We start from the raw sequence: 13311 nt of genomic DNA, 5'->3' as shown, positions 1-13311 counted from the left end.
GATGATGAACACCTTTACAAGTTCTCTGAACTCTACACCTTCCTCTTCTGTTAAATAATCAATGAACACAACACAAAATGAAATATACTAACCGATGAAATTCACGTCCAAGAGTTTGGGCAATGGAACGCCCAACACTGGTTTTGCCAACACCAGGAGGCCCAACAAAGCAGAGAATTGGTCCTCGAAGGCTATTTTTTAACTGCCTGACAGCCAGATACTCCAGCACTCGCTGCTTCAACTTATCCATCGCATAATGATCCTCATCCAAGTCCTGAAAAACAATTGAAGTATGACTAAATGTTTATAAGTTTAAACTGACGGTGACAGAACATGAATGTTACCGCAATGTACATATGGTAGCTGACACACTTTACAGGCAAAGGGTGTTTAAAAAAAAGTACTTCGTCCAGTGTCATCATGTGGAAGGAATGTGCAGTGTGGAGATGAGTTATTTACTCTGCTGAGAACAAAGCTATGCATTTAGAATACTGCACATGGGAAGTCAATACAGCAGTTACAGAAATAAATATCAGCAAACTGATATTCTCATAGCTGTGAAGATGTACACAGTGCCTCACAGGTTGAGTCTCGAGTTAACAGAGCTATATGGAATATACGAGCACGAAACCAACAGACTACTTTATATGAGCAATCTAGGCAGAATATTCGAGAGAAATGCCATGTTGTACTGCACCTGCACGTTTTGCATGCTATGGAACCCTTGTTGGGGGAAAGCCATGGAATAATGGGAAGATTGGTCAAAGGATGGAAAGAAAATAGGCTGATGATTATGAAACCTTCATTCTTGAACTACTTCTTACCATAACCCACCTGTCGTGCCTTATTGATATCAATTGTTTCAGGAGACGATTTTGACCACGGAAGTTCGGCCATCAGTTCTACATAGGTGCGTATGATACCACTCTCTGGGCTAATTGATGCCAATTTCTTTAAGCGCTGCAACTCCTTCATTGCCACTTTATAAGCATGTGGAGGTAGCTTGGCAGCCCTGGTAAGCAAGAAACATACAAAAACTTGAAAATAATACCTTAACCTTTATCATGTGGTAACAGAGCACTTAACCTTGGGTTAATGATTTACTGGTATGCTAGTGCAATGCATGGCCAGCTGAATCATGTGTAAGCACTGACAAACAAATGATAAAGGTTAAAATTAGTCGTCATGTAAAAGTGGCAAACCTAACTGGCCAGTATGGATCAAATTTTATTTTAAAGTCCCAAAAAGAAACACAAAACTTAATTCACAAGGAATTAAAAAATGTTAACTGAAAAGACGAGACCTTGGGAAAACTGGACTGTACTGGCTCAGTATCATGTCAAATGAAGTTTGGAAATACGCATACCGAATCTTCAATTTCTACAAAGACTCAGTTTTGTTACTTCACTCACACAGAACAAAGATGTGAATTAATCCGTACCTCAGTTTGTTCTGAAGTTCTTGGAGTTCATCCCCTTCATCGTCTGTTGGTATGACGCCATCATTTCTAGAAAACATGCCTCGCTGAGGTCTTATGATCATAACTTTAGTTTTAGGTGGTACAGTGTAGTGTTTTTCTGTATGACTGTTTGGAGATTTGTGCAACATCTCCAAGCCTTCAATCTGACGCACAAGGAGAGGCAAAGCTTTCTTCAGACGTTCTGACAAGTCCACTGCATCCAAAATTTGCAGTTTCTCTATGAAAGACGCACTGACAAGAGATGCACAGAGATCAGCGAGGTGATGAGCTGGCAGAGTGCCAAGCATCTTCTATAGGCAACAGAAATAAAGAACACTGTGACTAGAACAGTCTCGGCACCAAATTAAACCTAGAACTGTACCTCATATTGACTTCTTCACCAAAATTCCAGTTACTATGGAGGAACAATGATTAAACCTCTTAAAAATATGCCTAGTGAATACCAGAAATGACACAGTTTTGTAACAACAGGTTTTATATATATACATACACACACAAAACAATTAAGATTTCCATGATATTAACAAAGTGATATTCTGAAAATATCAGGAGTGTTCATCACATTTTTGTCATACAACCTGTGATTCAGTGCATAGGCCTATTATTTCATGACAAAATACTAGATTGCAATCCTTAATTTAAAAATATGTAAGGTGTAAAAATAAAAATAAATATATTAACGTGATACAAAAATATCCACTGTATTTATCAGACAGTACCTTCAATCTAGCCACAGTAGAATTAGAAACATCCAACATTCCAAGTAGTTTTGAGGCTTCTAGTCTGAAGCTCTGAATAAGATCTATCAGTTCCTGATTTTCATCATCTTCTGTTAATGCAAGAATTGGAACGATTGTTAGTTTTGATCACATAAATTGCCAAATGTCATGAAAATACTGAATCATGGTTTATTCAAGAATACTTTCAAATGTACAGGTTAATAGCTGAGAATTGTGAAAGAGATGGAAGGAAACAGTGAGAGTTCAATTTAAGGTATAATCATGTCTGGCTGGAAGGACCTCAGTCAAGATAGCCAATGTCTAAGCAAGGATTTGAACCTCAGATCTTCTGAATATAAATCGGGCACACTAACCACTTTACCGTGACACCCAGTCACAGAATGAAGCAGCAATATCAAGCATGGGGTATTCTGTGAATACCTGATTAGCATTCAACTTCAAAAATTTTATACTTTTATGGATACTAAAAATTCATTATCAGTCATTTTAAATGCAAGTCAGATGTACCAAAAATGATACCAATGATACCAGATCCACATATAAATGCAAATTATTCTTTGTGAAGAAATTTGAATGCATATTGCTAGAAAGCTGTCACTTATGGCTCCTCTTTCTTGGAAAAAAAAACACCTAGCTACATTTATGGTGACAGCAGAATACATTTGTGATTGTTTGTCAAAGAATCCCCTGTACTGTCTACATACATGAAGTGTGTACAGTAAGTTAAATATAGGCTAACAAAGACCATTTTCATTATTACAATGCTCTGCTTTCAATTGTTTCTCAAATTAATGTCTGTGGGTGAACTGACTTCAAAACACAAAATTATAATCTTAGCACAGAAAAAACTCACCATCATCAACTGCCAGTTTGTCAAGTTGTGTGACTACTCCAACTAAATATGGTACTTCCATTACAAGTTTCTCCAGTCGAAAACGACACAATCCTGTCACAAGGAGTGTAAATGCTGGCTGGGGCCAACTGATACCAGTGACTTGAACAACAACTGCAGCAGTACCAACTGTATGCAATGGAGCATTGCCCTATAAGAGTTTAAAAATGTGAACAAAAATTAAAAACCAACCTGTATGTAAAAGATGCTAATATCACAACACACGCATTTCTCTTGTTTAAAACGCAGATATGTGAAAGTACATGAATAAAATTAAATAAAACTGCTTTCTAAGGAATTAATTATTACGATAAAGTCTTTGTCATTTACCACTGACATGATATATATTGCAAACCATGTTTATGCTTTATACAGATTGACTGAAAATTATATTTTTAATTTAAATGCAAAACACTGTTTGGGTCTCCACCACACCATAATTCAGGACAGTTTTTGATCCCACAACGTCCTTTTCGGATTGGCTTAGTTTGTTAAGTCTGGTTAGATTTTTCTAGGAGCACCCAAACCATATTCTGCATTTGCTGCCATCCACTTTTACTCTGTAAACAGAACTTACAGAAATGTCCAAATGTTGTTCGGGTTCTTTAGGTACAACTCCTATTATGGTGCTTGTCAGTGAGCGTTGATTTAGAAGACGACTCTTAATCATTGCCATGCTTTAAACAAACACAAAGTGAAAATGAAACCTCACATAAAGCAAACCTTTGATGTGAAATAAAAATTACAAGCAATCATTACAGTTTCCCGTATTACAATCTTCCTTCACAACCGACAAAGTTTTGGGTACTTCCATTTCACTTACTTTCGTGAATTTGTAACGGGGATTTTCATCGACGATCCCGGCAGAAGTACCTCTTCGTCGACGACAAGCAATGGAATTTGTCGAGGAATACTCATCATTGATGTCATTTTGAAAACTGGATATCCTCACTAGTGGTACAAATATTATTACAATACAAACAGAGAGCGACAACTACTGTCACATCACCATGATCAGCATATTCGCAAACACAGATTACAACTGCACACACTCCATAAGAACCAAGGAGCACAGAATGGAAACTCAGCTGTATAAGTGCCTGTAGAGCACTCTGTTGATAAAGAATTGTAATATCCGCTAGTCAATCTGTAGGTATTCTGTGATATTTACGTTCATAACTTTTGAGAAGATTGGATAGATTTATTAGATTTCATACTACTTCCATCAAGGCTAAATAGAATTATCCTTTTCAGAAATCCAAACATTTCTCATATTACAGGTAAGAAATATAAACTCCAGTTCTGGAATCTGTTATTTAGTCCTCGTACATCAGAATCTACGTTTTTCTTTGATTTCACTTGTTTTTAAAGTTTACGTAGCGGTGGGGCTCTATTTAGTTCTATGGAATCGGCCACAAACTTCCCCCATAGAACGTACTAAATTTCCTCCTGTTGGTACTATGATATGTGACGTCACACAATGCGCATAGAGTACCCGAAGTATTATGTTACTAGTAATTTGTGACACGAAATCTTATGCCCCTCCAGGCAAATACCCAGGATATTACCGCTAATTACGCTACATTCGCCTCTTTCCATAGCCTTTCCAATTCTTTAATCATTAATCCTACCATTCGAAGCTATATAGCCAGAGCTACTAACAGTGTCTTTAAGTAAGCCATACGTAAATATTATTTTTGAAAACTCCGGATATGAAAGCTCAAAAATTTGGTGAAAGGGGCATGCAAAAACTGTCCACTGATAACTTGTGGTAACGTCTTACGCAATATGCCAGTCTTTACATGCTGTAGAAACAGCTTTCACACGATTACCTACTGCTTCAATAATATAAGACATTGTTTTGTAGACTTCTCAGCTATTGTAACCATTATCAAGAGTTCTGGAGCAGGCCACTTGTAGACCCATTACAACCTTCCTTGAAGCGTGCAAGTAATTGAAAATTCCTTATGATAAATCAAAGAATAGTCTGGTGATAGGACTGTAAACTTTTATTCTTCGATCGGGCTTATGCATAGACATTTTGGCCAAATCTAATATGGTTATACATCACAACTCAGTCACCAAAGTCTTGCCTATTAGAGATGAAATCCAACTCTTACATCCCAGCAAGTGTTAATTCTTCTTAAAGTGCCTATCCGTTAATACAGAGAATAAATATGAATTGTGTTTCTGACAGTCATGGAACTTAATGTTTGGGAATTCACAAGACACTTTAAACTAGAAATGCATGAGACTCAACCTGAATTTATTATAATAAGTGACATTTTTTCCAGAGATTTTTGAGAAGAAACTTACTTTGTGCAACGATGTCTGATGCATGGGAAGAAATTCAGGCCATTAAAAGTAAACGGAACAGCCTTCGTGAGAAATTACAAAAAAGAAAGAAAGAACGACAAGATATCTTAAACCAGTCTGGTGGAGCATTAGCATCAGGTTTCTGGAACTAATTTCTTAACAATTTTTTAACCAGTGAATCAACTGAGTACATACAGGTTCTGGCAGACTCAGTATGGTTCTTATAGATGGATTTTTACTACATGTAATTCATATGTATGTTTAAAAAATGGCACTATGATGCAGAATATTTCATTCTGAACTGCTGCTGTGGCTCATTATTGAGTTTCAGTGACATCTTTAATGAGTGTTACTTAAAATTTTACAAACCAACTAGGCATTTCTCACATACCCTCATTAGACCTGACAAAAAGTTAATGACCTAAGACATCATTGCTAGATCTACATTATTTATAGCCTATTAATCCAACATATTATTGGCAGACTTTTATTTCAGATGTCAGTCCTTCTCTATCAAAAACAAAAGTGTTGTCTTCTGAAGGGAGTACAAGTGGAGTACCATCTCCAGTAACTCAAGCCAAAGGTAAGGAACACGTCTGAAAGTCAAAATAACCCAACTCTCTGGTGGTTTGGTTCAGGATGTACCTATTTTTGATGTGGTAACTGGTAATGGGTAAAGGTAAAGTTGCCCCCATGCTTAAGCACCATGTCATGAAGATGTATGGTGGAATGGAGGTGAATGCTCGCTCATCTACACACTTTAGCATTCTGGTAACTTTACTACCAAGGAAAGAGTCTCACACTCATATGATAGGAAGCTAGGCAGGATCTAGAGCCAGTCGGGATGCAGTGGTGAAAAGAAAAATGTCTGCCTCTGCCAGAAATCAAACCGTAGTCATCCAGTCTATGGCCATGTGGGTACGTTGTGACTAAACATGATCAAAATTAAATGTCTTGAGTGTGACTTGCAGGTGACATTTTTCCACATTCGTCTTAGAGAGTAAAACAAGATTTATATTTATACATTATTTCAGATAGTCTGATCATCATTTAATAAACCACAAGTGAATAAATAACATTTCAAACAAATTTCTGCAACATTAGTTAATTAACTCCATAACACAAATGACAACACTAATATCTGTGAAATCATCCAATCATAACAAGTACCTCCTACTTACTGTTTGTTTAGGTGATTCAAATAATGATTGTTGCTCTAGATGAAACAGAAGTGGAGCCAGAAGATGCAATGAAACCAGACCCAGAAATTGAAAAGCGATTACTGCGCTGTCTCAGTGAAGTGTCCCTTACTTTGCCAACGACATCAAGGGAACTAGCAGCTGCTGTTGGGAAGCAGCTAGGGCGCCATGTTTTCCATATTTCAGTAGTCAACCTCCTGCAAAAGTTTACCACTCAGCAGCTCATAGTGTGAGTCACGAAATCTGGATAACTTGCTAACAATTATTTTTTCACTACATGGACTCCCACACAATGATTATCATCTGAAACATGCATTTTTGACAAACCAATGAACCATTGGACCTCAAAAAATTTGCTACAACCTTAGAGATTAGACTGTCTGATTCAAAAGTACTGAATTATGTAGTGAGGTGTCACCTCACCAGTATTGCCGGTTGCAGCACAAAATCATGAGTCTGGTTATTTAATCGGTCCTCATATTTTACAGTTTGAAATGTTTAATTTAAATATAAAAATAAGTGCATATTAATTATGCCAACAACCCCAAATTAAATGTATAGGACATTATCACTGATGAAAAATTAATATAAATACTGCAAATAAGATTTCAAAGTAGGTTATTTTATGTAGTGTATTGTTTCAATATAGGGGGCTGTTGGTTTCAGCTGATTCCAAAAGAACAATGTCAGTATAATCTAAAATCCTTGCATATATATATGTCACTTATTCTTACTGTTAGAAAGTGAGATGAAAATTTTATTATCTTCACTGACAAATTTTTTTTCACATTTTCTAGTGTCAAAGATGGGAGTAAGGATGGAAAAACGTTCCTTGAAGTGGTCACTGCTGAACACACAAAGCTGGTGGCAATGGTAAATGAGGTAGAGGCTGATGAAGCAGGGCCAGAAGCAGGGGACGAACAACCTGCAGATGAAGTACCCAAGAAAAGGAGGGGAGAGGAAATTGAGAGTGAACCGGCTCCTAAAGCTGCAAAAGTGTCGGCTCCTGACAAAGATGAGAAGAAGAAAGAAAAGAGAGATCCAAAGGCAGCTGATATCATGGTACAGAATATTTAGGGGAAAAGAACTGGGAATAACTTGTGGTGAATTATATATTTTGTTAAGTTCTTTTGTTTACTGTTGTAATGCTCACATGTGATCTGTAAGGGTGGATTGAATGAAAATGGCAGAACATAATTTTTTGTATGCTTGTATATCAGTTATCTGCATAGTTTGGTTTATTTCTGTAAACATACAATGGCTTCATATGCAGGAGCAGTGGTTACCAAACTGTGATTCACTAACATCTTCTGGCTAAATGAAATATTTAAGGGGTTTCACAGAAAAAATGCACAGTAGTGGAAAATGTTCCAGTTGCATAGCTGAGGTGTAAAGGCACATAGTTTTATTTTCTGTTCAGAAAACAAATTATTTGTGAAATACTTTATAAAGGTTCAGAGCCATGAAAGTGAAAAAGGGGGAACTTTTTGATAACATACAATTTTAGAGGAAGTGAGTATATTTGGTTATAATGAGGAAAGATTTCTCATGGTGATAAAATCTGGGAACTACTAACAGAGGAATATTATGTAATTTGTACAATAATAAGTAAATTAAAATGCCCTCTTTGCAGTCACTGTTGTCAATGCCATCAATTCGTGAGAAAGAAAACAAGAAAGTTGGTGAAGAAATACTCGATTTGCTGAGTAAGCCAACAGCTAAGGAACGATCACTGGCAGAGAGGTTTCGTTCACAAGGCGGTGAGAACTGCATGAAGTATTGTTTAATGATTACTACTCTGTAATACTCTTAAAAGTATAGAAAGAAAAAAAACACCTGAATAATTAGAAATTCATGTTAATAACAGATTCCATGGAGCAGAATTCTCGACAACTAATAGTCTCTCTTTAGTCAAGAAATTCCCCACCTTTTATGAATTCAATGGCTTGTTACCATGTTCAAAGAGCCCACCACTGGATCACATACCACAAATTCAAAATTCTCTCTGTTGGCTCAAATATTCCTTATATCTAAATTTTAATAATCACACTGTTTGACAGAATCGCCAGTGATTCGTAACTACAAATACAGTGTATCACCAAGTACCCTATCATTCTTAGTCTGCTTCTTATGTATTCTTTATACAAAGAAAATACAATTAATGTATATGAGAAGGTTACGCCTGTCCATCTGGATTTTTCAACTTCAGAACTGCCCACTGGAATTTATATTCGGAGTTTGTGTAGTAGTTAGACTAATTAAATTTTCTTGTGTAATTCCTACCTTTGCAAGATTCACAAAATGGAATCTCATGACAGTGAAGATATCCATGGCAGTCTTCTGGGTTGTGGTACTGTGTGAACTTATAGATGGGAACCACACACAAGTCCACACAGCATCATAATGCAGAAGACCACCACAGACATTATTTGATATGTTTGTTCCCGTAACAGGTGCACAAGTAATGGAGTTCTGTCCACATGGAACTAAGGTTGAGTGTACCAAAGTAAATGCATCAGAACCATGTAAGAAATTACACTTCAAGAAAATAATTCAGAAACACACGGATGAAAGCCTTGGTGATTGCTCATTTCTTAACACGTGCTTCCACATGGACACATGCAAGTATGTACTCCTAAATGCTAGGATAGGACAAATTATTTTACTGAGGAGAATTCCATTAAAAAAATTGCCATTTTCAGTCACTACTGTTATGAGGAATATTATCATTATTTTCTATTGTGGTGATAATTTTACATAAAATTTGACAGCAGCTTTAACAAAATCATAAATAGATATTTCACATTTATAATCATCCTGACATCTGAGACTACTAATGCTCTGCACTTGTTGCATCAGTCAATAACCCGACAACCTTGTATTAATTCCAAGTTAGTGACAATACCAAACTTAATATATGTTGATATGCTTTTATTAAGGTATGTTCACTATGAAGTGGATGGGCCTACAGTACAGTTTCCAAAAGAAGCTGGTGGCAACAAGGTAGAGTGTGTGGAAGTAAAGACACTGGGCCGCACACAGCAGGACATGACAATTCTCTACCCTCCCCAGTGGGTGCAATGTGACCTCCGCTACCTTGATATGACAGTATTAGGTCTGTGTATAACTTCATAGAAGGTATAAAATTAAATTAATGGGTTCAGTGTTATTTTTATGAAATCTTGTAACAAAATTGGAATAGAAACACAGAGTAAAGGACTGTCAAATAAAGCTGCCAAGTTGTTTTCTAAACATTTCATTTCAGATTAGATTTTAAGTTAAACCAACTTCACCAATTTGCACTTATTAATTCTAACATCAGTATTGAACATATTCTTCTTCTTGTGGCTCTACGACCAGTGCAGGTCTTGGCTGCCTCCTTTCAGAGGTTTCTTAGTCTTGTTGAACATATTAGTTCTGCTGTATCCAGGGCTCCAAAAACACAACTTAAATTTACCAAGTACTTAACAAATTCACTTGAAGATAGTCTGTTACTAAAGGAGATATTTATAAAACTAAATTAAGATTATGGGACAACAGTAATATATTCTTGCATTTGTTTATTACATTCTTGATACATTTAGATAAAACCTAACAAGTATTTGCTACTGTTCTCACTTAACTCAAAAGACCATAATCAGCATTTTCACTGCCATGAAAACCTCAAATATCAGTTAGTTAGTAACATATTAAGATGATGATACACAGAGTTAAAAAGACACCCCAATTTAATAACACATTTTATCTGACATTTTATTCAGGAAAGTTTGCTGTAATTATGGCTGACCCTCCTTGGGATATCCACATGGAACTGCCTTATGGAACCATGTCTGATGATGAAATGCGACAACTTGGAATTCCCACATTGCAAGATGATGGACTTATATTTCTCTGGGTCACTGGCAGGTCAGCTGAAGGTCATGAGCATGGAATTATGTTTTTAAAAGTTGCAGTAAGAAAAGCTACTTTTGTGTGAAGGCCAAAAATGTCTATAAGATCATTTTGAGAAGACTTATATTGCTAATAAATGTGTCATTCTTTCACAACTGCTGGACCTCCTTATATTTAATGAAATATAACCTGTTTATTAACTAGCATGCTTTACTTCATAGTAGGGTGGATTGTGCAACATTTCAGAGCCATGGAATTAGGTCGAGAATGCCTCAAGCTTTGGGGTTACGAGCGTGTTGATGAGATCATCTGGGTGAAGACTAATCAACTACAGAGAATTATTAGAACTGGTAGAACAGGACACTGGCTGAACCATGGCAAAGAACACTGCCTTGTGAGTACATATAATTGTAAACAAGAGCTTCACCTAATGTTAGAACTGAACAAGATGAATGAGATATGAAAGGCATGAATCATATGTGGGAAAAGAGGAAATGAACACAACATTTTGGTTGGGAAACCTGAAGGGAAGCAATTCATTGAGAAATCAAGTAGTTAAAGGGAAGATATTAAGGTACTATCCTGGAATTACTTGGAGGGACTCATGAAAACCCTCAGTTAGGACAACTAGTCTCCAGGTTGAGATTTGAACCTGGGATCTCCTGAACATGAAGCAGGAGTGCTAACTACTTGACTGGGGTGTTCCGTGATAAACCACGTACTACAGATTAAATACAGGATTTACAGACTTTTTGTGATAGTGGTATTATGTATTGTTTACTGAAATGACAGTCTGAAACATCAAGGGAAAGCAGTCACAAACTTTTATGTTCTATAATGATTTCTACTTTGAATGGTGTGTATTTGGATATGAAATAAATAAATAAATAAATGTCCTATAATACTAGCAAGTAAGTCAGATGGAAATCATATCACAGTATGTCATGAAATATGATGAGAACAGATAAAGTGATTGTTCCAGAAATAGAAGGGCATATATCTATTTCCTATGATTTTAGTGTTTTACATAAATTTTCCTATTGCAAAACATTTTGGAAGGTGTAACATTTGTACCTGCAGGTTGGAATGAAGGGTAATCCAGACAACTTGAATCGGGGTCTAGACTGTGATGTAATAGTAGCAGAAGTAAGAGCAACTAGCCACAAACCAGATGAGATCTATGGAATCATTGAGCGTCTCTCACCTGGGACTAGAAAAATAGAATTATTTGGTCGTCCACATAATGTTCAACCAAATTGGTGAGTGTATATATTCTGAGGAATGTTTGAAAACACAGTGTTAATCCTATGGGCTATTAATATTTATTATTTTCTTTAGGATAACACTGGGCAACCAGGTGGATGGTGTGAGGCTTGTTGATCCTGAATTAATTCAAGCATTCAGGAAGCGTTATCCAGATGGAAATTGTATGACACCGCCTAAATCATAATGTACTTGATGTGAAACAAAGAATCAATTTAAATTGCAATGTGGAAAAATATTTATTTTTAACACTGCTCATCTTTTTAAGTACAATATTCTTAGAACTGAATTAGCATGTACACTGTTCCTTCAGGGGCCAAGAAATGATCCTTGCACTGGCAATAAAACTTTTAGGTGTGTACCCAATTGAATTTTGGTGTTTGTGAACTTCAGTTTGGGTTTTAAAGCTTGAAATAAAAAATTAATCCAACCCTGTACAGCATCCTAAGTCCCAAGATGCACAGTTGTGTTATATTCTGCATGAATTGGATAGCTTTGTAGGCCTGTTTCACAAAACTGAAAAATTACACAACTTATAATATGTACAAGGAATCGTATGAACCCTTCCCAAACTGTGTTCACAATACTGTAATTTTGTTACCTATGGAATAAACATAACTGAATTAATAATCAGCAGTCCCACAGGTATGACCCTCCAGAGCTTAATCAAAACAATATTGCATACCTTGACCAGGTTTATCAATTTAAGCTTTCATTCAATTAGCTGGAATTTGAGTTACATACAGGTCAGTACTTGGTGATAGCTTAAATTTGATGAAGGGTGTATATTGTAAAGGAAACCAGAATGACTGAATTTTAGAAATCTGCAAAGACCACTGAATTTAAAAACAAAGACTATAATTACACATGATTTAAATTTAATGCCTTTAACATAATTATGCATATATTCACTACCATTTACAATATATTTGTACATAGGCAGAGTGATAAAGCACATGCAAGGTTTCCATATTGAACCTTTCACAGATGTTGAGAAAAGTGTACCTAATGTGAAAGAAAAATTCTTTTTTGAGCAAACTGGTTTAAAGTCAGCTGTGTACCTTTCTTCTTCTTGAAATACCTTGAGCCATACTGACCTTGTTTCTTGATTTCTCTCCCCTCCTGCATCCTCTTCTTTGCTGTCCTCTTCAGTGAGTTATAAAACATATTGTTCTGCATTTTTATTTCATTTCTTACTTTCATGTTATCACCAGCCTTTACTCATAATTTGTCTGCTTGTTACCTTGCAACTGAAACAAATAACTACATCAATTACATTTATATATAACATGTTTAACCCTACAATAGTAGTCTTTTGTATTCTTTGCCAAATGCGGTTGCTGTAATGTTCATTTGCATTTTGAGATTTTCCAAGCAGCCTAGCATCAGTAAGGTCCCTATATACTATTTTCATAGCATTTATCATAGTTTTTGGTAGTGTATGTTTATGAACAGACTGTTCATCAGTGATCACAGCTTTATTTTACAAACGGCAGTTATCTTAGGGGCAAAGACTATGATGTGAAAATT

The 13311-nt window shown here is 36.1% G+C and overlaps 2 protein-coding genes across 6 annotated transcripts in view; one reads left to right on the top strand and one right to left on the bottom strand.

Moving 5' to 3' along the window:
• LOC110829163 (lon protease homolog 2, peroxisomal) overlaps window positions 1–6750 on the bottom strand; it is a 121850-nt gene extending 115100 nt beyond the window's left edge. For 2 of the 3 annotated variants that reach the window (XR_002542893.2, XM_022062610.2), the window contains exons 1-7: window positions 3936–4181; window positions 3690–3789; window positions 3074–3263; window positions 2200–2309; window positions 1442–1770; window positions 835–1012; window positions 93–274 (exon numbers count right to left, since the gene is read on the bottom strand). Coding sequence is in view for 2 of the 3 variants with exons in the window: in XM_022062610.2 (XP_021918302.2) it covers window positions 93–274; window positions 835–1012; window positions 1442–1770; window positions 2200–2309; window positions 3074–3263; window positions 3690–3789; window positions 3936–4042 (1196 nt within the window). In the remaining variant the exon portion in view is untranslated. Of the gene's footprint in view, window positions 1–92; window positions 275–834; window positions 1013–1441; window positions 1771–2199; window positions 2310–3073; window positions 3264–3689; window positions 3790–3935; window positions 4182–6609 lie in introns of those variants that run through there. The other variant, XM_022062613.2, reaches the window with a different exon arrangement.
• Mettl3 (methyltransferase like 3) lies at window positions 4246–12152 on the top strand. 3 transcript variants are annotated; one of them, XM_022062614.2, is made up of 12 exons: window positions 4246–4392; window positions 5407–5566; window positions 5925–6011; window positions 6649–6856; window positions 7425–7689; window positions 8261–8387; window positions 9081–9252; window positions 9567–9742; window positions 10389–10533; window positions 10765–10912; window positions 11599–11777; window positions 11857–12152. In XM_022062614.2, exons 2-12 carry the CDS (start codon window positions 5440–5442, stop codon window positions 11966–11968), a joined length of 1746 nt encoding a protein of 581 aa, XP_021918306.2. In that variant the 5' UTR covers window positions 4246–4392; window positions 5407–5439; the 3' UTR covers window positions 11969–12152. The 3 variants fall into 3 exon arrangements, with proteins under 3 accessions (XP_021918306.2, XP_021918307.2, XP_021918308.2); XM_022062615.2 differs by lacking the exon at window positions 4246–4392 and adding an exon at window positions 4520–4785; XM_022062616.2 differs by lacking the exon at window positions 4246–4392 and adding an exon at window positions 4829–5062.
• Window positions 12153–13311: the final 1159 nt, after the last annotated feature.

The sequence above is a fragment of the Zootermopsis nevadensis genome, unplaced genomic scaffold, assembly GCF_977971745.1.
Source record: "Zootermopsis nevadensis isolate Lab colony 2312 unplaced genomic scaffold, Znev_1.0 Znev_ptg000004l, whole genome shotgun sequence".
Classification (NCBI taxonomy): Eukaryota; Metazoa; Arthropoda; class Insecta; order Blattodea; family Termopsidae; genus Zootermopsis; species Zootermopsis nevadensis.
This window is presented reverse-complemented; position numbering and strand designations above follow the sequence as displayed.

Excerpts from the sequence above, each read along its gene's own strand:
- Mettl3 (XM_022062614.2), top strand. The coding sequence starts at position 5,440 with ATGTCTGATGCATGGGAAGAAATTCAGGCCATTAAAAGTAAACGGAAC. Across the intron at positions 5,567-5,924 it reads TGGTGGAGCATTAGCATCAG|ATGTCAGTCCTTCTCTATCA; the intron begins GTTTCTGGAACT and ends CTTTTATTTCAG. Across the intron at positions 9,743-10,388 it reads CCTTGATATGACAGTATTAG|GAAAGTTTGCTGTAATTATG; the intron begins GTCTGTGTATAA and ends CATTTTATTCAG.